The sequence below is a fragment of the Carassius carassius genome, chromosome 17 (assembly GCF_963082965.1).
Source record: "Carassius carassius chromosome 17, fCarCar2.1, whole genome shotgun sequence".
NCBI classification, from domain to species: Eukaryota; Metazoa; Chordata; class Actinopteri; order Cypriniformes; family Cyprinidae; genus Carassius; species Carassius carassius.
This window is the reverse complement of record NC_081771.1, coordinates 4,278,929-4,295,246: the sequence shown is the minus strand read 5'-3', so window position 1 is coordinate 4,295,246 and position 16,318 is coordinate 4,278,929. Positions and strand designations below refer to the sequence as shown.

The following is a 16,318-nucleotide window of genomic DNA, read 5'->3' as shown; positions in this document are numbered from 1 at the left end:
CTCATTTTGCCGGATCCCCCTCCTCCAGGGGTGGCATTTCCGTATGGCAGACAGATATGTGCCGTGAAAAAGTAACCAAAATTAATATCTCCATTATAATTCATTATTATTATTTTAGATCAGAGGGTTTTACAAATATTTAACCAATGATAAGTATTTCAAAGAGCTTGTAAGTAAAACTTCATTACGCCATTGGATCCTCTAGCTCTAAGCGAAACCTCGTCACTTCACCACGCCTCCACTCAGATTGACTCGCGCACAGCCTGGAGGAGACAGATCTCCGCTTATTCGCAAAGCAAGGGTAAACACATAACTGTTTGAATAGTACATTATTTTCTTTACTCAAACACCGTCTGTAAAGGCTAATGTCTTTGTGTGTTTGAAGACTGGAGAAGTACGTTTTTTGCCATCTAGCCAATATACTTTTGTAAGTTTTGAATATCCTGTGCATAAGCGCTTTATCTTTTATATCATGAGACATTGGCCAAGTTTACTAAACAACAAGAAAAACTAAGCGCCCATATAGCAACAATAAACGTTATATAGCCTGTAAAAGGTGATGATAGCATATAATGCGCTGCATTTGCCTCAGATGCGGACAAAACACAGATCTCCTCATTCGCCGGCCAAAGACCTTGTTAACTCCATTTGAGCTTGTTTTTCATATAGCCTAATGTTAATTGCACGTCTCTGATACAACACAAACACTGACAACGCAATGTTGTTTGATTTTTCACCCCTTTTCTTTCCTTCCCCCTCCCCTGTATTTTAGTAGAGTGTGCCATGAAACTGTTTTATTTGTCAACAACCATCAGACATCATAGTGTGTGTATTTGGTTGCTTAAACTGAAACTACGAAAAATAACTCTTATATAGGCTAATACTCGCGAGGCGGCTTTATACGCGCGAGCTTTGGATGTGACTGCGAGGGCACATAGCCTAATACAGCATGTGGAGTGTGCAAGTACCAACTGGCTTAAATACTTAAAAGGTGTGCAAATTATAAATTATTGTGACAATGCAACAATTACCCGATTAGTCAAGTCAAGTGACAGTTCTGTCAGCTGTCCCGATCGAAATGCGAGTGAGTCTTATATCGCAGCTTGCAGCAGGTCGCTGAAGTGCAGACAAGATGCGCTGATGCGATGAGAGTTTTGAATGACTGATTAAATCTTGTTTGTGTGGATTTATTTTATTATTCAAACCTACAAGCTATGTTGAATAAATGCAGGGATTTACCTCATTATAAACTTGAAAGCTGCGAGAATTATTAAAACCACAGAAATGTAGGACCTGATTAAATATAATTATTACACAGAGATTTGAAAAATAAAATTCCACAACTTTTTCAAAACGTTTTTAGGCCTGGAAATTGTTGTTTTAAAATCACATGGCATTTTCATGACCTTACAGACCCTAAATGCAACTGATGCACGCTCTTAAATCACTTAAACTGGTCCAGCAATGTGATTGGGCGAATGTACCGTTACCTCTCCCTCCTGTAATCACATGCCGGATCCGTTACCCCGCTTTGTTCCGGGACCTCGCAATTTACAAATTAAGCACTGCTGTAAACACTGTTATGAGCTGCTCATGTAAAATAATCACTACACAGCATAGCAGGTTAAATATTTATATAATTACAACACAATCATTTCGATCTGATAATCATACTAAAGTGCATAAAGTAAAGTAAGTGTAAATTGTAGGCATAGAATACAAGATTACAAATTGGTATCAAAGTCAAAATTTCTTTCCTAATGATAAATTCAGTTTGAGACTGGGCAAGGACAAGATTGAAGATGTGCACTGACTGCGCTACTAAATCTGAACATGCATGCGGAAAATCCTGTAACATAACCTCGCTGAATATGAGAATGCCTCGCTCTGGGTTTGGGGAATATATTGGCGTCACTGTTAGCTTTAGCCTGTAGCTCTCTGTCTTTGCCCTCTCAGATGATATCCTTTTGAAAGAGCTCCTCCTGGCTATGTTCCTACTTTCATCTATATTTCAGGATCAGGGAGAGAGCAGTGAGAATGCACATAGTAGTCCGACTGTGAATCTGAGCTTTTAAATCCTTTAATGCATGAGGTAAACATCCTGCAGCTAGGCTCTGTTGCACACAGCGCAAATGAAACAATCCGGCACAGTAAAATGCTGAGGCAGGCATAACAGTCGAGGTAATAGTGAATAGTTTAAGCGTAACGGAAAAGTAATAAAAAGTAGAGGTGGAGTTCCCAGACCAAAGGGACTTGAGCTGAGCAAGCAATAGTCGATAATAATAAGATAACAGCGGAGCCACATCAATTTACGTGCACACAAGAGCAATTTATAACTGTGGGCCTGTTAATGTTTCAATGCAATCTGAAAATAAATAAATAAATAACTTTAGGTATATCGTTCATAAGACGGTTTATGGCTGAAATCGACTGTGTTTGCTAGAAAATGGAACTACTGTGATGCTAAAATATTGAAGCAAAGTGTTATGAATATAAAACCGAATATAAAACACTTTGCGATGAAATTGAACTTTTCTTCATTTTGAAAAGCTTTGTTCACCATGGCAAAGTTAGGAGACTTTTGGTACTAAGATAAATTGTTACTTAACTTTAATTTCATTTAATTCAGTCTTTTACTTTTTCTTCTAATGAACTAATTGAGGTTTTAAAATACTTTTCGGGAAATGTTAAAAGTACTTAGAAGAAAAATTAATAGGAAAGCATAAATAAAAAAATAAAATAAACAGGATTGTTGGTTAGATGTTCTGTATTTAATGCTACTTACAGGTAATACGAGTAGGAATACGCATTTCTTCTGGAGCAGCAAGATAAGGACAAAACAAAAACAAGAAAGAAAACAAAACAAAAGAACAACAAAAAATATCAATAAAATATTTAATATCATATAAAAAATATATATGTGGAAATATGAAAATATAAATAAAATAAAATATAAATATTTAAACAATATTAAAAATACAAACGAAAATATAATGATAATAATAATAATCATAATAATAATGTGAAAATACCACAATAGAATAAATATAAAAAAAAATCAAATCAAATATAACAATATAATAAAATAAAATAAGGAACCAAAAAAAGCACAAACACATTGATTAGTGATCAGTATTGTAAATAAAGAGATGTTTAATGACAAAAATATTAAAACTTGCCACTGTCACATGCTGACCACATAATGTTTTATTTAAACAAGAAATTGCTACACAGCTTCATCTAGCTAAGGTAAGGATTTATGCTACCTGCGGCTGTAAATTTAGGGTTGTAAACGGCCTTTGCATCAGTAATAGTCAGTAATAGTAAATCTGTAAAAAGAAATATAATTAAACAACAAATGAAATGTATGAAACTGCACATCTGGCTTCCCTTCAAGTGAAAAAAAAGTGTGAAAGAGAACAAAAAGAAGGAAAAGTCTATATACCTGTTCTGGTGGGAGTGTGTGTTTGGACAGCTAAAAAGATGGACAGGAATGGTGGGTGTTTCACAGACATATTGTAACTCTGTTCTCTGTTATGAGATTAACAAGGACAGAAAGACATAGGAGGAGGACAAGAGACACCAAAAGCAGTTGGCGAACACCTCACGCATTTGCTATTCCAAAATGAGGCCTTGTCATTAGAGTGTCTCAGCGCTGTCGTCTCTGTGGACGAGTTCCTTCCGGGTAAAGACTAGAGGAGGTGACACACAGCAAGCTAGGACAGTGATGGCAGTCTGATACCATAATAAAGACCATATGGCATCTGTTAACAGCGATTCGATTAACTGTAATATTGGTGAGGACATGCAAGCGAAGTCGTCAATTAGTGACTTCATGGCCGTCTGCTTCTTGACTGCGCTCACTGCTTTTTATCGCTCTTCTGAAACATATCTTCCACCAGGTGCATTCGTCGCTTTTTACCGTTTACAAATGAACTTCAAATTTGCCCCTGTGCAAACCTTTACACTCAAACAAACCCACTAAAATAATCATGTAGTAGATTGAGTTAATAACATGTTTTCATGCTAACAATTGTCAAACAACTTTCAAATTTTGCCATTTTGCTCAAACCCCATCGATCATATAAAGTTATAATACAAATGATAATAAATAATAATATAAATTAATAGCAAGCTGTAAATGGATTCATATAAAATATTAGATATTAATAATATATTTATTAATTTAAAAAAAATTACAATTAAATATACATCAAATATCCTTTAAAATCTGGCACTTTGTGCAAACTTTAATGCAAACCTGCTATTGTAACTAGTTATATTGTAACTAGCTCTGTATGTATGTGCTGTACATGTGGAAGAATTGACAATAAAGCAGGCTTGACCTGACTTGACTTGATATTGGGTTTAACATTTTTTAACTAATGATTTACAAATAACCTTACATTTTTTAGCAAACCTTTACAATGATAAAAAAACACCAAAGTAATCATATTTCATCTATCATCTATCAGTAAAAAATTTCCTTCATGACAAAATGATCTGCTAAATAAATAATCCACTAGCTTGAGTTATTAACATGTTTTCATGCTACAAATACCCTCAAATCCTCCCACTTTGCACAAATCTTTACAATAATACAAACCAGAACAATCATCCATCAGCCTGTCACAGTTATTCTTTGGCACACAGCTGCATTAAGTCACACAAACACTATATTATTGCCAGTACGCTTTGTGTATCATAAAAGCAAGCTATAGCACCCAAACTGCTAGCTTTATCACTAAAGCAGCACCAAAGTAAATATATTTAATGACCCTGTGACTTCTCTGTGGGCAATAAAAACACAGTTTGGCTATGGGCTGTTATGGAAAATATGTTTTGCGACAGGCTGACGGTGCTAAAACAGATGCAGACGGTCGATGCGTTCGGAAGACATGCATATGCAGCAGGGGCATCCATCTTTGGCCATTTCATCTCAATGGCCCTTTAAAATGGCCTGCTGACATTGTTCTGATGATATTAATAAAAGAGAGCGAAGTGAAGAGCACCACGGCGGGCGAAGGTGGCCATAAATATTAATGGAGTAGAACTGCGAGGAGATCGCAGCATAAGTGGCCTCTTTATTATATTTTTGGGCTCCCCCGTGATTTATCAGCATTCCTGAAATGAGACACATTTCTAGTGAGAGGAGAAAGTGTGATACCCATGGTGATGTTACACGCATGTACCGCCACTTTACACGGGACAGAAGGAAGGGAGGAGGAAGACGGAGAAGAACTTGACAAAAGGTTGGTTTGTTTAACAAAGAGCCGAAGATTTCATAAAACTTTATTTCAGCTAATGACTGTAAATGAGACAACGTGGTTTATTAGATCATAAAATTGTTCATTCATCCATTCAGGCTTGAAAGCATATGCACATCGGCTGACAAGCGTGCAGAAGTGTGCACACATCTCTCACACATCCACATCCACGCCTACCAAGATAAATCCAACATACTTCTACTGCAGTTATATAAAACTAATTATAAAACTAATTAGAACTAAACTTCATGTAGCTCGAAATATACATGTATGTATATACACACTTTTTTTTTACTTAAATATATACATATAATGTATATATAAACAATATAATAATAATAATATAAACTTGTAATAATATAAAAACTATGCTCACATACAACCATGTCCAATAACATAATTTTGCCTTGGTAATAATAATAATAATAATAATAATAAATAATAATAATAAAATAAAAAATAAAACATAAAAAATATTTAATTAATAATGAACAATTTCATAAAAATAAAAACAATAAATAAATAAAAAGTATTGCCACAATATGTACCTAAATATAGTAACAATTATTCTGGCACTTCAAAGTACTTCAAATAATATCTTGGTACCTCATAACTTGTATTATACAGAAATACTTTGATACTTTCATATGCCCCATATTATTAAATGATCTCTTTCTGTCTCACTCTATATGTAATGCTATCACATTGTTCCCCTATAGCAATCATCTATTATTTATGTCAAATTGCTTTATGTCTAGGTCTGTCATTGATCGAAACCACATTGATGTGTAAGAGCTTCACTGCCGTGTGTTGAGTGCAGGGCCATGCTGCAGTTTGTGTGTCTGAGTGTGTGTTTAATGGTCGGGGACTGAATAGTGTCCAAACGAACTCTGTCCAAGATCGACTCCCTCATTGCTCCACGGTAATGCTGACCGTGGGAGAAATAGACCAACACTTTGTGTAATAGCTGCACTGCCTATGCATATGATTACACACTGAATCATCACATACATCTATTTTCAGCAGGGCTGATCATAAGCCACTATATTTCACATAATATACTTGCACCTCATGAGATCTCTCAGCATTGGAGCTCTGATTTACAATCAGATAATGCTACTTATGCACTTCTGGCTTCATGTTAAAAAGCAAAACGGATCCAAAACCAGACTGTAGGTATTTACAGTAAAAAGGTAATGTCATGAGAAGTCAAATCTACCTCCATCTTCTAGGGTTCTATGCAAATGATTGATCCCAATGTTATGAAAGTTTATTTTTAACAAGGTATTTTAACCGTTCATGTGGAACAGCAGCAGATCATTTCAGCGTGGATTGTTTTATGAATCTGTCACAAAGAGTCTGCAAAGACGATGTTACTATGACGTTAGATAATATAAAAAAAAAATAATGTTTCAAATCATTCTTAAATAATTTATATATCAACAAATATGTAACATATAGGAAATATTTTTTAAGTGTTGTTTACAAGTAATTCTGTATCAAAAATTAATTGTAAGGATGGAAGAACAACTGTTTTCAAGAAAACATGACTAAATAAGTATATGGCATTCACAGAAAATGTGAACGTTTTTGAAATTTTTGTACATAAACTGGACATTTTAATGTCATGTAAAGTAAAATTTTCCACATAACAATAGTTTTTCAAGAAAAAGAAAAAGAGGGACTACATGATAAACTGACCACAAAATAAAATAAAATAATAATACAAAATAATATAAATAATAAATGAAACTAAATAAAGTTTATGACCCCTTTAAAGATGAACAAAAATTTTCAGTCAGTGCTTCCACATCAGTACCCTGAAATACAAGACCGAAATTGCTTTTAAAAGAGACTGATGCATATCAGCTTATGGACTATTGCTATGAATATTTCAGTGCTATGTTGAAGGATTTCAATAGATTAATGGTGCTACAACATTCTATTTAACAGGCTGAAAAGAAAACCAACAACGCATCAGTTTCTGGTTCCATATTCCAAAAAGCTACTTTAAAGCCTATACAATTCCGCTATGAAAACATACCATAAACCATAAATCTTTTACCTGTTACTGTTGCCTTCTGTAATCCAAGCCAAATGACCTTAAGCACTGACATTATAATGTGTTCCCAGTAATGTTGCAGTTGTGTGAATTTTGTAAGATTACAGAAAAGACCTGGCAACCTCTGCGCTTTAAGCTAAATCCTCTATACTGTTGGTTGTGTAGGTGTCTTGGCGTGGGAGTAATCACCCTTTGCCTTCATGAACATAACATATTAGCTTAACGGCGTAGTGTGGCACACGAGGCAGGGTTGTGACAGTATTAAAGAGGAATAATTACCAGCTAGTCCGGATTGCAATATAAAGTGTCATTTGAAGCCACTCTCTGAGCGAATCAAGTGCCCTTTTCACTGTAATTGATGCACCATGGGACATATGCTAATGCTATTTATGAGAAGGTGATCTAACAGGCAACGGGATTCGCTGCAGAAATTAAACTTATTTTAATATGTTAATGTAGTGACATTTGAACCGCCCTTAAATTTCCCGGCACAAATCACTGCAGATTTCTCTAACATTTAACAGCGACAAAGCACAACAACAAGCAATTAAAAACAAGAGTGAGAATGCAGAAAAAAGCACATTAAACACAGGCCACACTGATGGCAAGCAAAAGCATCATACTTTCACAATTAACACCAACAACCACTATTGCTCTGTTTCAAAACCTAGTAAACTGCCTACAGAGACAGCATTTTAAGGCATCACAGACACAGACAGAATCCTTTTATTCAGTGATCTTATTATGCATTTAGGGATTTTAGGGATACTATTCACTATTATCACTATTATTCATCTTGCATTGGCAGTTTAATTTTTTTTTTTACTTTATTATTTTTTTAATGATGCATTTTGGAATTGCACTAAATGTATAATGCAATAGAAGGATTTTTTTTAATGAAATGCAGCATATATTAGCACACTACCATTATCATGGTGTAAAGCTTCAAATTCTTGTATTTTTTCATTTATAAATATTTTATGAATTTATATTCGTATAATAATTGAGATTTTCTAGCATTGTCAATTTTATTGCTATTTTGGATTTCTTTCATTCACAACATTGAAAAACATAATGCGTTCAATGCAATTCTAAACTTGCCAGTGCAAGAAAAATCTTTAACAATTATTAACAATTATTAATTAAAATATTATTAACATAATTATATTTTACTCAATATTATACTATTTTACTCAAATCTGTGTTATGTTTAGGCTTATTGGAGTATTAGAGTGAATTCTAAAATAAGTTATGTCTCATATTCCGTCTGCTTAAGTATAAGATTTTATTTATTGATTGATTTATATTTTCTGCATATATACAGCACTCCAAATCAGTCCGTTGTTTTAGACAGCAGGTGGCTAAGTAGGCAGCAAGACAGCTCACTAGGTTTGGGAGCAGAGCTTGTATTTAATCACTAATACAAACAAATCAAGATGATAGTTTCCGTGCATGTGCCAAAATGTGAATGACAAAAACCAACTAAAAAAATAAATAAATAAATAAAATAAATAAAAGCATATAACATGACACAAATGGGCTCAAATAAAAGAAACTGGTGTGCGAACGGGCTCAGGATGCGTACTGTGGCTAGAATTAAACATACAATACCCCACACTTAGAGTTCTCCAGGTGTGGATTTCTCTAGCGGACGTAGCCCAGAGGAGGAGAAATAAAAGACAGGGTATGAGTCTAGAGGTTAAGTAACACACACACACACACACACACACAAACATCACCTTTTCATACTTCACAGCATAAGATACAGCATCTGAGGGTTTCCTGTATGGTAGGCCAAACTGTGAGTGTATGTACTGCGCCTCATGCAACTCATTGATCTTTGACTCTAGCTGAAATGGAGAAGCTTGAATGAGCTGGTGAGTGCTGAGATGGAAATGTTACACTGTCCCATGCCTCGAAACGTTTCAACACATAATACATCAGTCTACATTTAGAGCTTCATTATTTACCTTAAAAAATACACTTAAAATACTTAAATATACTTAAAAAATATATAAAGTTATTTATTTAAATACTTTGATTTAAGATTATAAAATGACCTAGACATGTTATTAACCATTCTTCTGAGACAAATCCTACAAGTTTTAAATCTGACCTGTTGTACATAACAGGTGGCATACAGAAATGTGAAACAGCACATTAGACTTCATGGAGTACTATGAGCAACGCATGTTCCTTTCAGGTCATGCACAGTGTGTTTAGGTATCCGAACTGAACGGCACCAGAGTCAAATCTCCTGTGGCTCAATGCAAGAAGAAGGCCACAGTTCCACTTTTAAGAGATAGGCAAGCCATCCATTATTAATTACAATCTATCCCAGGTTCGGTCAAAGACGCCTGAGGGGACATTTTATTACCAAGAAGTAAAACATCAATTTGCCATTAGACTTAGCCTGTCTACTCCATTCATCCTTGTATTATTAGTTTAAAAATGAAGTCCATCTCTCCTGCCTTTAAAAAAAAACATGCTTTACACAAGTTCTGAGAGATAAAAAAGCATAGCTTATGAGTTTGCAAGCATTTTTGATGCCACAGAAATAATTCATGGTGACTGAAAGACATGTAAAATGCTGCAATTCATGAGACATCATCGCCTGACTTAAGTGCTGGTGTCAGTGACTAAAATATGAATGATCAAAAGAAGTTGAGGGATAAGCAATTTTGCCTTTTCTTGTTCTTGTGTAACTAGAGTGCAGACATCTACAATCATCGCAAATTAAATTCATGAGTTTTCTGGTGCCTAGAATGTACAATTCCAGTGCACTAGACTAGAGTCTGTTCCAAACCCTATTGAGCTGCTTCCCTAATTCAACACAATGTACTTGAAAACAGAAAATGTGCACTGCCTGTATGTACTGATATGCTTGACCTTTTAAACCAAAATTGGACATGGATATTATTGTTTGCTTTAGTCATGAAATAAACAGATATCCAGTATTAGGACTGTGTGCCATTCAGGCAGATAACATGATGTACAATTTTAATAAAAAAAAAAAAAAAATGAAATGCAATAAATATTATTTAATTAAATTATTTGTATTTTTTATATTAAAATATTTAGCAGTACTTTTAACCACAAAATCTTTTTGATTAAAATAAAATGAACAGTATTTAATTATTCAATTAAATACATTTATATTTAAACTGCAATATTTAACCACAAAAGCTAAGTTTGTCTAGACAAATTCTGAATGTTTTGTCAAAATCTTGTTTTAAAATTTCGATTTTTTTTTAATGCCTTGAAGTTTGAAGGTTTATGTGCCTTAAAGACAGAACAACAGATAAAATGATAGAATGCTTGATATTGAACAACAGATAGACGGAACAACAAAATGGTGAATTCAATTCAAATTCACAGTCATGAACTAAACATTTAAGTAACATCAATTTTTGCACAATATAGTATGAGTTACTAGTCTTTCACAGGTACGGAAAGGAGTTTGGAGTTGCTACATGTGAACACATACTCTGACGATCTTAAAAGGCAGCTGCCTATATAGATCGCAGACAATGAAGCAGCTTACTAGCGTTGGGAACACAATGCTACAGAATGGTAGTGTCTAAATACATGCATTATAGGTGTAAAGTTTTCAATCCAACCACAGTCTGAGCTATTTGTGTGAATCCAGACTTGAGGAACTCTTGTATTTGCATATAACTTCTGCCGCTATGACTCCCACACATCAGAAAAATGACAAAAAAGCACAAACTATTATTGTAATATTCAAGCCTCAAGTTCGTGCCTTATGAATAGGAGAAGTGCCCTTCCTCCATCGACTGTGGAAGATGAACACCTACTAAGGCCATTCATGACTAACCTTTTGATTCCCGCTCTTTTAATAGCGAGATCTATCATTAAGTTTCAATTCACACTGCTCCAGACAGTGAAGCATTAGCAATGGTGCTGTCAAGCTCTCCTTTACAATTCATGGTAATTAGAGTCTATTGATTTAGCTGGCGGTTTTAACCACTATTGTATTTCTGACTGTGGCTTGTATGGGCAATGTGTCATTCACTCTAAGGTCCTGGTTATCACCTTGCCCTTCTGAACAATCAAACAGGTTAAAAAACAAAAGGAAAAACTCCTAGCTTTATGTTCATATGCATAAAGACTTAATCAACTATTTGAGGAAAGCAGCATGAGTGCAAAATCCTAACTATGCCATTAAGAACAGGAATAGTGCTTCTCAGTGGGGTTCGAGTGTGATCTATAGGTTATTTACTTTTGTCCATCTAATGTTCCACAATGTGCAAATTATTAAATGATTTTCAATGAATTTACATGAGATCTTAAAGTAGTAATCCAAGTTTTTAAGAGGTTAAATACTTTTCTTGTCATAGTTTAATATGCAGAGATGGAATTGAAAAAAAGAAGAAGAAAAAGATGCACACACATTGAAAATGATTGCATCCCCTGATGGTGTGTTTAAATTTAGCACTTAAATTAATTATTCAAATCAGGTACAGGACAGTTTATCATCTTGTTCTGCATGCTTGCTTTTGAAGATGCAGCAGACTGTCCCATTCTGACATCATTTACTAGGACTTACAGCTTCAGTATGTACAGTACACTTAAATTGGTTCTTTGGAATGCAAAGAGTGTGCATCTGGATATGTGCCTAGTTATAATGTCTCAATTATTGATGAATTACTGCTGTCATGACCATTAAAAAATCTACAAAGACATTTGACCAAAAAATAGTCTTTACCTCCAGGTTTTATGTGGTCAATAAAAGAACAATGTTAATAGTCAAATGGCAAAATGGCAAATAGTCCCAATGTTTGTGAAGCATACAATAGAAAGCTGTACGCAAAAAAATAAATAAATAAATAACTTAACTTAATAACTTAATTTAAATAACTTGCGACTTGTTTACATTCCCAAAATAGTATATTTAATAAGACCAAAGGCCTATATAATGCCTTTATATAATAAATAATTCCATTTAATAAGGTAAAAAGAGATGCATACAACACACATAAACCTATTTCGCACAATATTTGACAAAAATTCTGTGAAAGTTAATAATTGATTTCCTATAAAACCAATATAATGTCATGTATTAATAATTATTCAGTTGAATAATCCAAAATGAGATGTGCATATAACATGCATACCCATTCCACGCAATATTTGAAGAAAACTCACTAAAATTCACTTTAAAAACATAAAAATCGTATTAATAAATTTCTAAAACCAATATAATACCAATATAGTATAAATAATGAAATTTAATAATGCAAAATGAATCACACGTCAAAGTTCTGAAATGAAATGCTAATTTCACACATTTACTGAAAATTCACTTAAAATACTTTTAAAACAAACAATTTATTATTAAATATCAATATGTTTAGACAAGACTGCAGATAGATTTTGTAACAAGGGAACTACCGCTTACACAAGTGCAGCTCTGTCTCTGATAGGATCTTTTATTAACCCCATCCCTTCTACCTCGATCTCTAGTTTTTGCTTCAATTTAAAGGGTTCAAGCCTTAAATAGCAAGTCAAACACCCCCGTAATTCATGCCTAGACTAAATAAACCCTTACAGACAGACACTAGAGGAAAGATCTACGAGGAGCGAGAGCAAGGTGTGTGAGTGCTGGTGTGCGGCAGGGACGACAGAGATGCTATGGGAAGAGGTGGGCTCTTGTAAGGCACAGTGACATGAGGAGGTGTGTTGGGGGTGGGCGGTAAAGTTGGTGAGAGGAAGTGATGTAATGAAAGAAAGCCAGTGTGCATGTTTCACCAGGAGACACAAAAGCTGATTATGTCAAAAGCAATGCTAACTAACACCCTCAAATTCCGCCTCAGCTACTGTACATTGAAATGTGAGCAACTGCACACATACATTCTAAGTGTGTGTGTATAACTGTGTGTGTTTATGTAAGCAGTACCTGCGTTTGAAGGTGAGGAGAACGCCCAGGAGAATGATGACAAACATGAGGATTCCCGCAATGACCCCTGCCATCTTTACAGTGCTGTCCACCTGTTTTTCGGGCTCTATGTCATTGGAATTCTGGGTAGATGCACCTTTAAAGCAACAAGTACATCACAAAGAAGAGAAAGGGCCTTTAACTAAGACAAGAGGTGTCGAGAAAGGCTCTACGGTGACACACACAAAACAAACAAACACAAGAATTAAATTAAAACACTAACTGAAAGTACACAGAAACACATCTCATGTTCTCACACTTTCATTCGATACATACAACCAGTCAAAAGACAGAAAACGAAAGACACGCGCATTCAAAATCAAAATAATTAAATGCATTTAAATTCAGACAAAACAAATGCACAAGTGACATTGATCATTACTGTGTGGTGGGTTTATGGCAAAGGGGAATCGTTTATTGAATGGTATTAATTAACAGGCAAAAGACAAAAAAAAAAAAAAAAACCTTAAGGAGCTTTCATTTACTGGATCACTGTGGTGAAATATGAAACACTTTAGGGCCTTTGGATTCTGGGTTAGAGAACGCAAAATAACCAAAAGACAATTCAATGCAAGGAAAGCAAGCATGAAATATGGATACAAGAAACAAAAAGATTCATGCAGATGTATGTGTGTATTTGTGTGCATATGTATGTTGCAAACTTGCATGCAATATATTGTTAGTGTAATATCTGTATAAAATCTTTACCACCATGCATGATTTTTAGAAAATACTGTTCAGACTAGCGTGGCTCCACACCAAACGGCTCATCTACTTTCATCAGGCATGTAATTCTACTGTGAAATTGCCATTATTTCTATGAAAGAACGTCAGCTGTTTGTTGTTGTCGTATTTCACTGTTGAAAAGATCATAATCATCTTTGCAATTTATTTTCAAAGTCTTAACCAAATGAAACATATTCAACCATACAATAATCTACATTAATCCTAATGATATGAAGAAAAAAAGTTTGCATAGACTTCATAAAACATATAGATATAAATAAATAGCCTAGCTGTATTATATATATGTACAGATACACAAACCATAGGAAAGTATGCAATCCCTGCGTTGAATGATTAAACAATTATGTTGTTATATTTACCTTCACTTCGCCTTTAAGAGAATTTTTTAACCTGCCAGTGTGACATCTTTAACAATCTGTTTTTGTATATTAAAGCATTGATCTCTCTATGTGGGCGGTTTGCTTTCATGTAAGCTCAATAATTTGATTTATTTATTTCCCTCAAACCATACAGTTCTTTTAAGCATGAGGAAACATTCAACATTAAACGTACAGATATTTCTGGAACAGTGAAGAGCTAAACCTTCAGAGCAAACAAAACAGTATTTCTGTCATGTTTTTCAGAACAAAAAATGTGTGTAAATATACATACACACACGAATATGTTTTTTTTCTTCTTTTATTGATGGAGTAAAAACTTATTCAAGGTTCAGTTAATGAAAAGAACGTGTTTATTCAGTTTTGCTTATCAAGGTGTTCTAAAGACGTTCATATAAAAAATACTATATATATGAGCTGAAAGTAATTTTCCAATGACATCAGTGACCAGAAGTTATTCATTTCCATTGGGTTTGCAATTTAAGGTGGCATAACCAAACCCCTAAAAGACATCCAAGACTGGACTTTGAAAACATTTACAACTTTAGATTCTTTTGACCTTTGAAAAGAACACTGGGCCAATCTCTGCTAACCTTGCTAGTCTTTGGAATGTTTTCCAGCCAAACACATTTTGGCTCCATCTACAGCTGTCAGAAGGTGAAGTGAGCGCTATGGATGGTCTATGTGAATGGACTATGTGTTCTCGTTTGACTCTATCAGCGTAGTAACTGAACTCCATGTCCTCCAGTCTGCTCTGATCTGATTGGGTTCAACAGTTCATGATTCACACACACACAAACACTCACACACACTTACTCCATGATGGGGTTCTTTCAGTCTATTTTCTGATATCATCCTCCAAGACAGCCCCATCTTCACGACAGTACAACAATATTAATCTTGACCAACCAATTGAGTTATATTACTGACCCTTTAGAACAGAAAATCACTTCTCATAGAGCTCTATATGGCAGCATACACCTACGAATTGACTAGATTCATTTTTGGTATGTACATTTAAAATTCACTGGTACAAAAATTTAAAAACAAATGATCTTTAAAGTGAAAAATTATTCTTTAGATTTTTTTTAAATGTTCTTCACTCTAAAAATAAAAAATTTATATATATTCTTTTAATGTTCATTGAAAGGTTTTTTGGAACAAAAATGTTTCATACTACAGCTTTAAATAATGATTTTACAACGGTTAATTACATACGTACTGCCCACAACCTTAAAAAAAAAATATAGAAAGTGATTCTAAGTGCTTGTTTCTGTATCATTTTGACAATAATATTGGTTCTGATGACTCTTATACTCATATGAATCATAAGGATCTCAGTGATCCTTTAAGAGCTGTGCTATTTTTTATTTACCATAAAATTTTATGTAAAATAATTAAGAAAAACTATATGCCCTTGATTATAGAAGCACTGTACATTTACCTTCACCCACGAGCCCTGCTTGTATGCCCAATAAAATTTGTGAGTATGCAAATCCTTTTATTCTGAGGGGGTAAAATTAAGTATCAAAGAGGAATTATTATCAAAGCCCATCATATTAAAATATAATCCCTACCATATACTGGGGGAGTTGGAGTGGGTGGGTTTTGCCATTTTAATTGCTGGCATTTTGCGATACTCTGTGTGGTTCTGTTAGCGTGTGAAATGGTGCTTTTGTATAACTTTATTTAAAGCAGGTCTGTAGGCCGAGGGATTACGCAAAGGTTTATGGGGGTGCATATCGTTGCTGACATCTCTATTGCCATTGTTCTGCAGATGACAGGATTACGGATACATCGTTGGATGCATCTAACAGGATTATAATCTCAAATGGACTGGGATTAAGACCAGGCAGCCATATAAACAACCCATGATGCTAATATCTCAAAAAAGCATCCCCCTTTA

At 34.4% G+C, this 16,318-nt stretch overlaps 1 protein-coding gene across 9 annotated transcripts in view; it reads right to left on the bottom strand.

The window, feature by feature from the left end:
- LOC132160797 (receptor-type tyrosine-protein phosphatase T) overlaps window positions 1-16,318 on the bottom strand; it is a 236,362-nt gene that overhangs the window by 59,984 nt on the left and 160,060 nt on the right. For 3 of the 9 annotated variants that reach the window (XM_059570487.1, XM_059570488.1, XM_059570492.1), the window contains 3 exons: window positions 13,250-13,385; window positions 8,941-8,973; window positions 2,786-2,815 (listed from right to left, as the gene is read on the bottom strand). In XM_059570487.1, the coding sequence (XP_059426470.1) occupies window positions 2,786-2,815; window positions 8,941-8,973; window positions 13,250-13,385 (199 nt within the window). The remainder of the gene's footprint in view (window positions 1-2,785; window positions 2,816-8,940; window positions 8,974-13,249; window positions 13,386-16,318) is intronic. The other 6 variants (XM_059570490.1, XM_059570494.1, XM_059570493.1 and 3 more) reach the window with 4 other exon arrangements.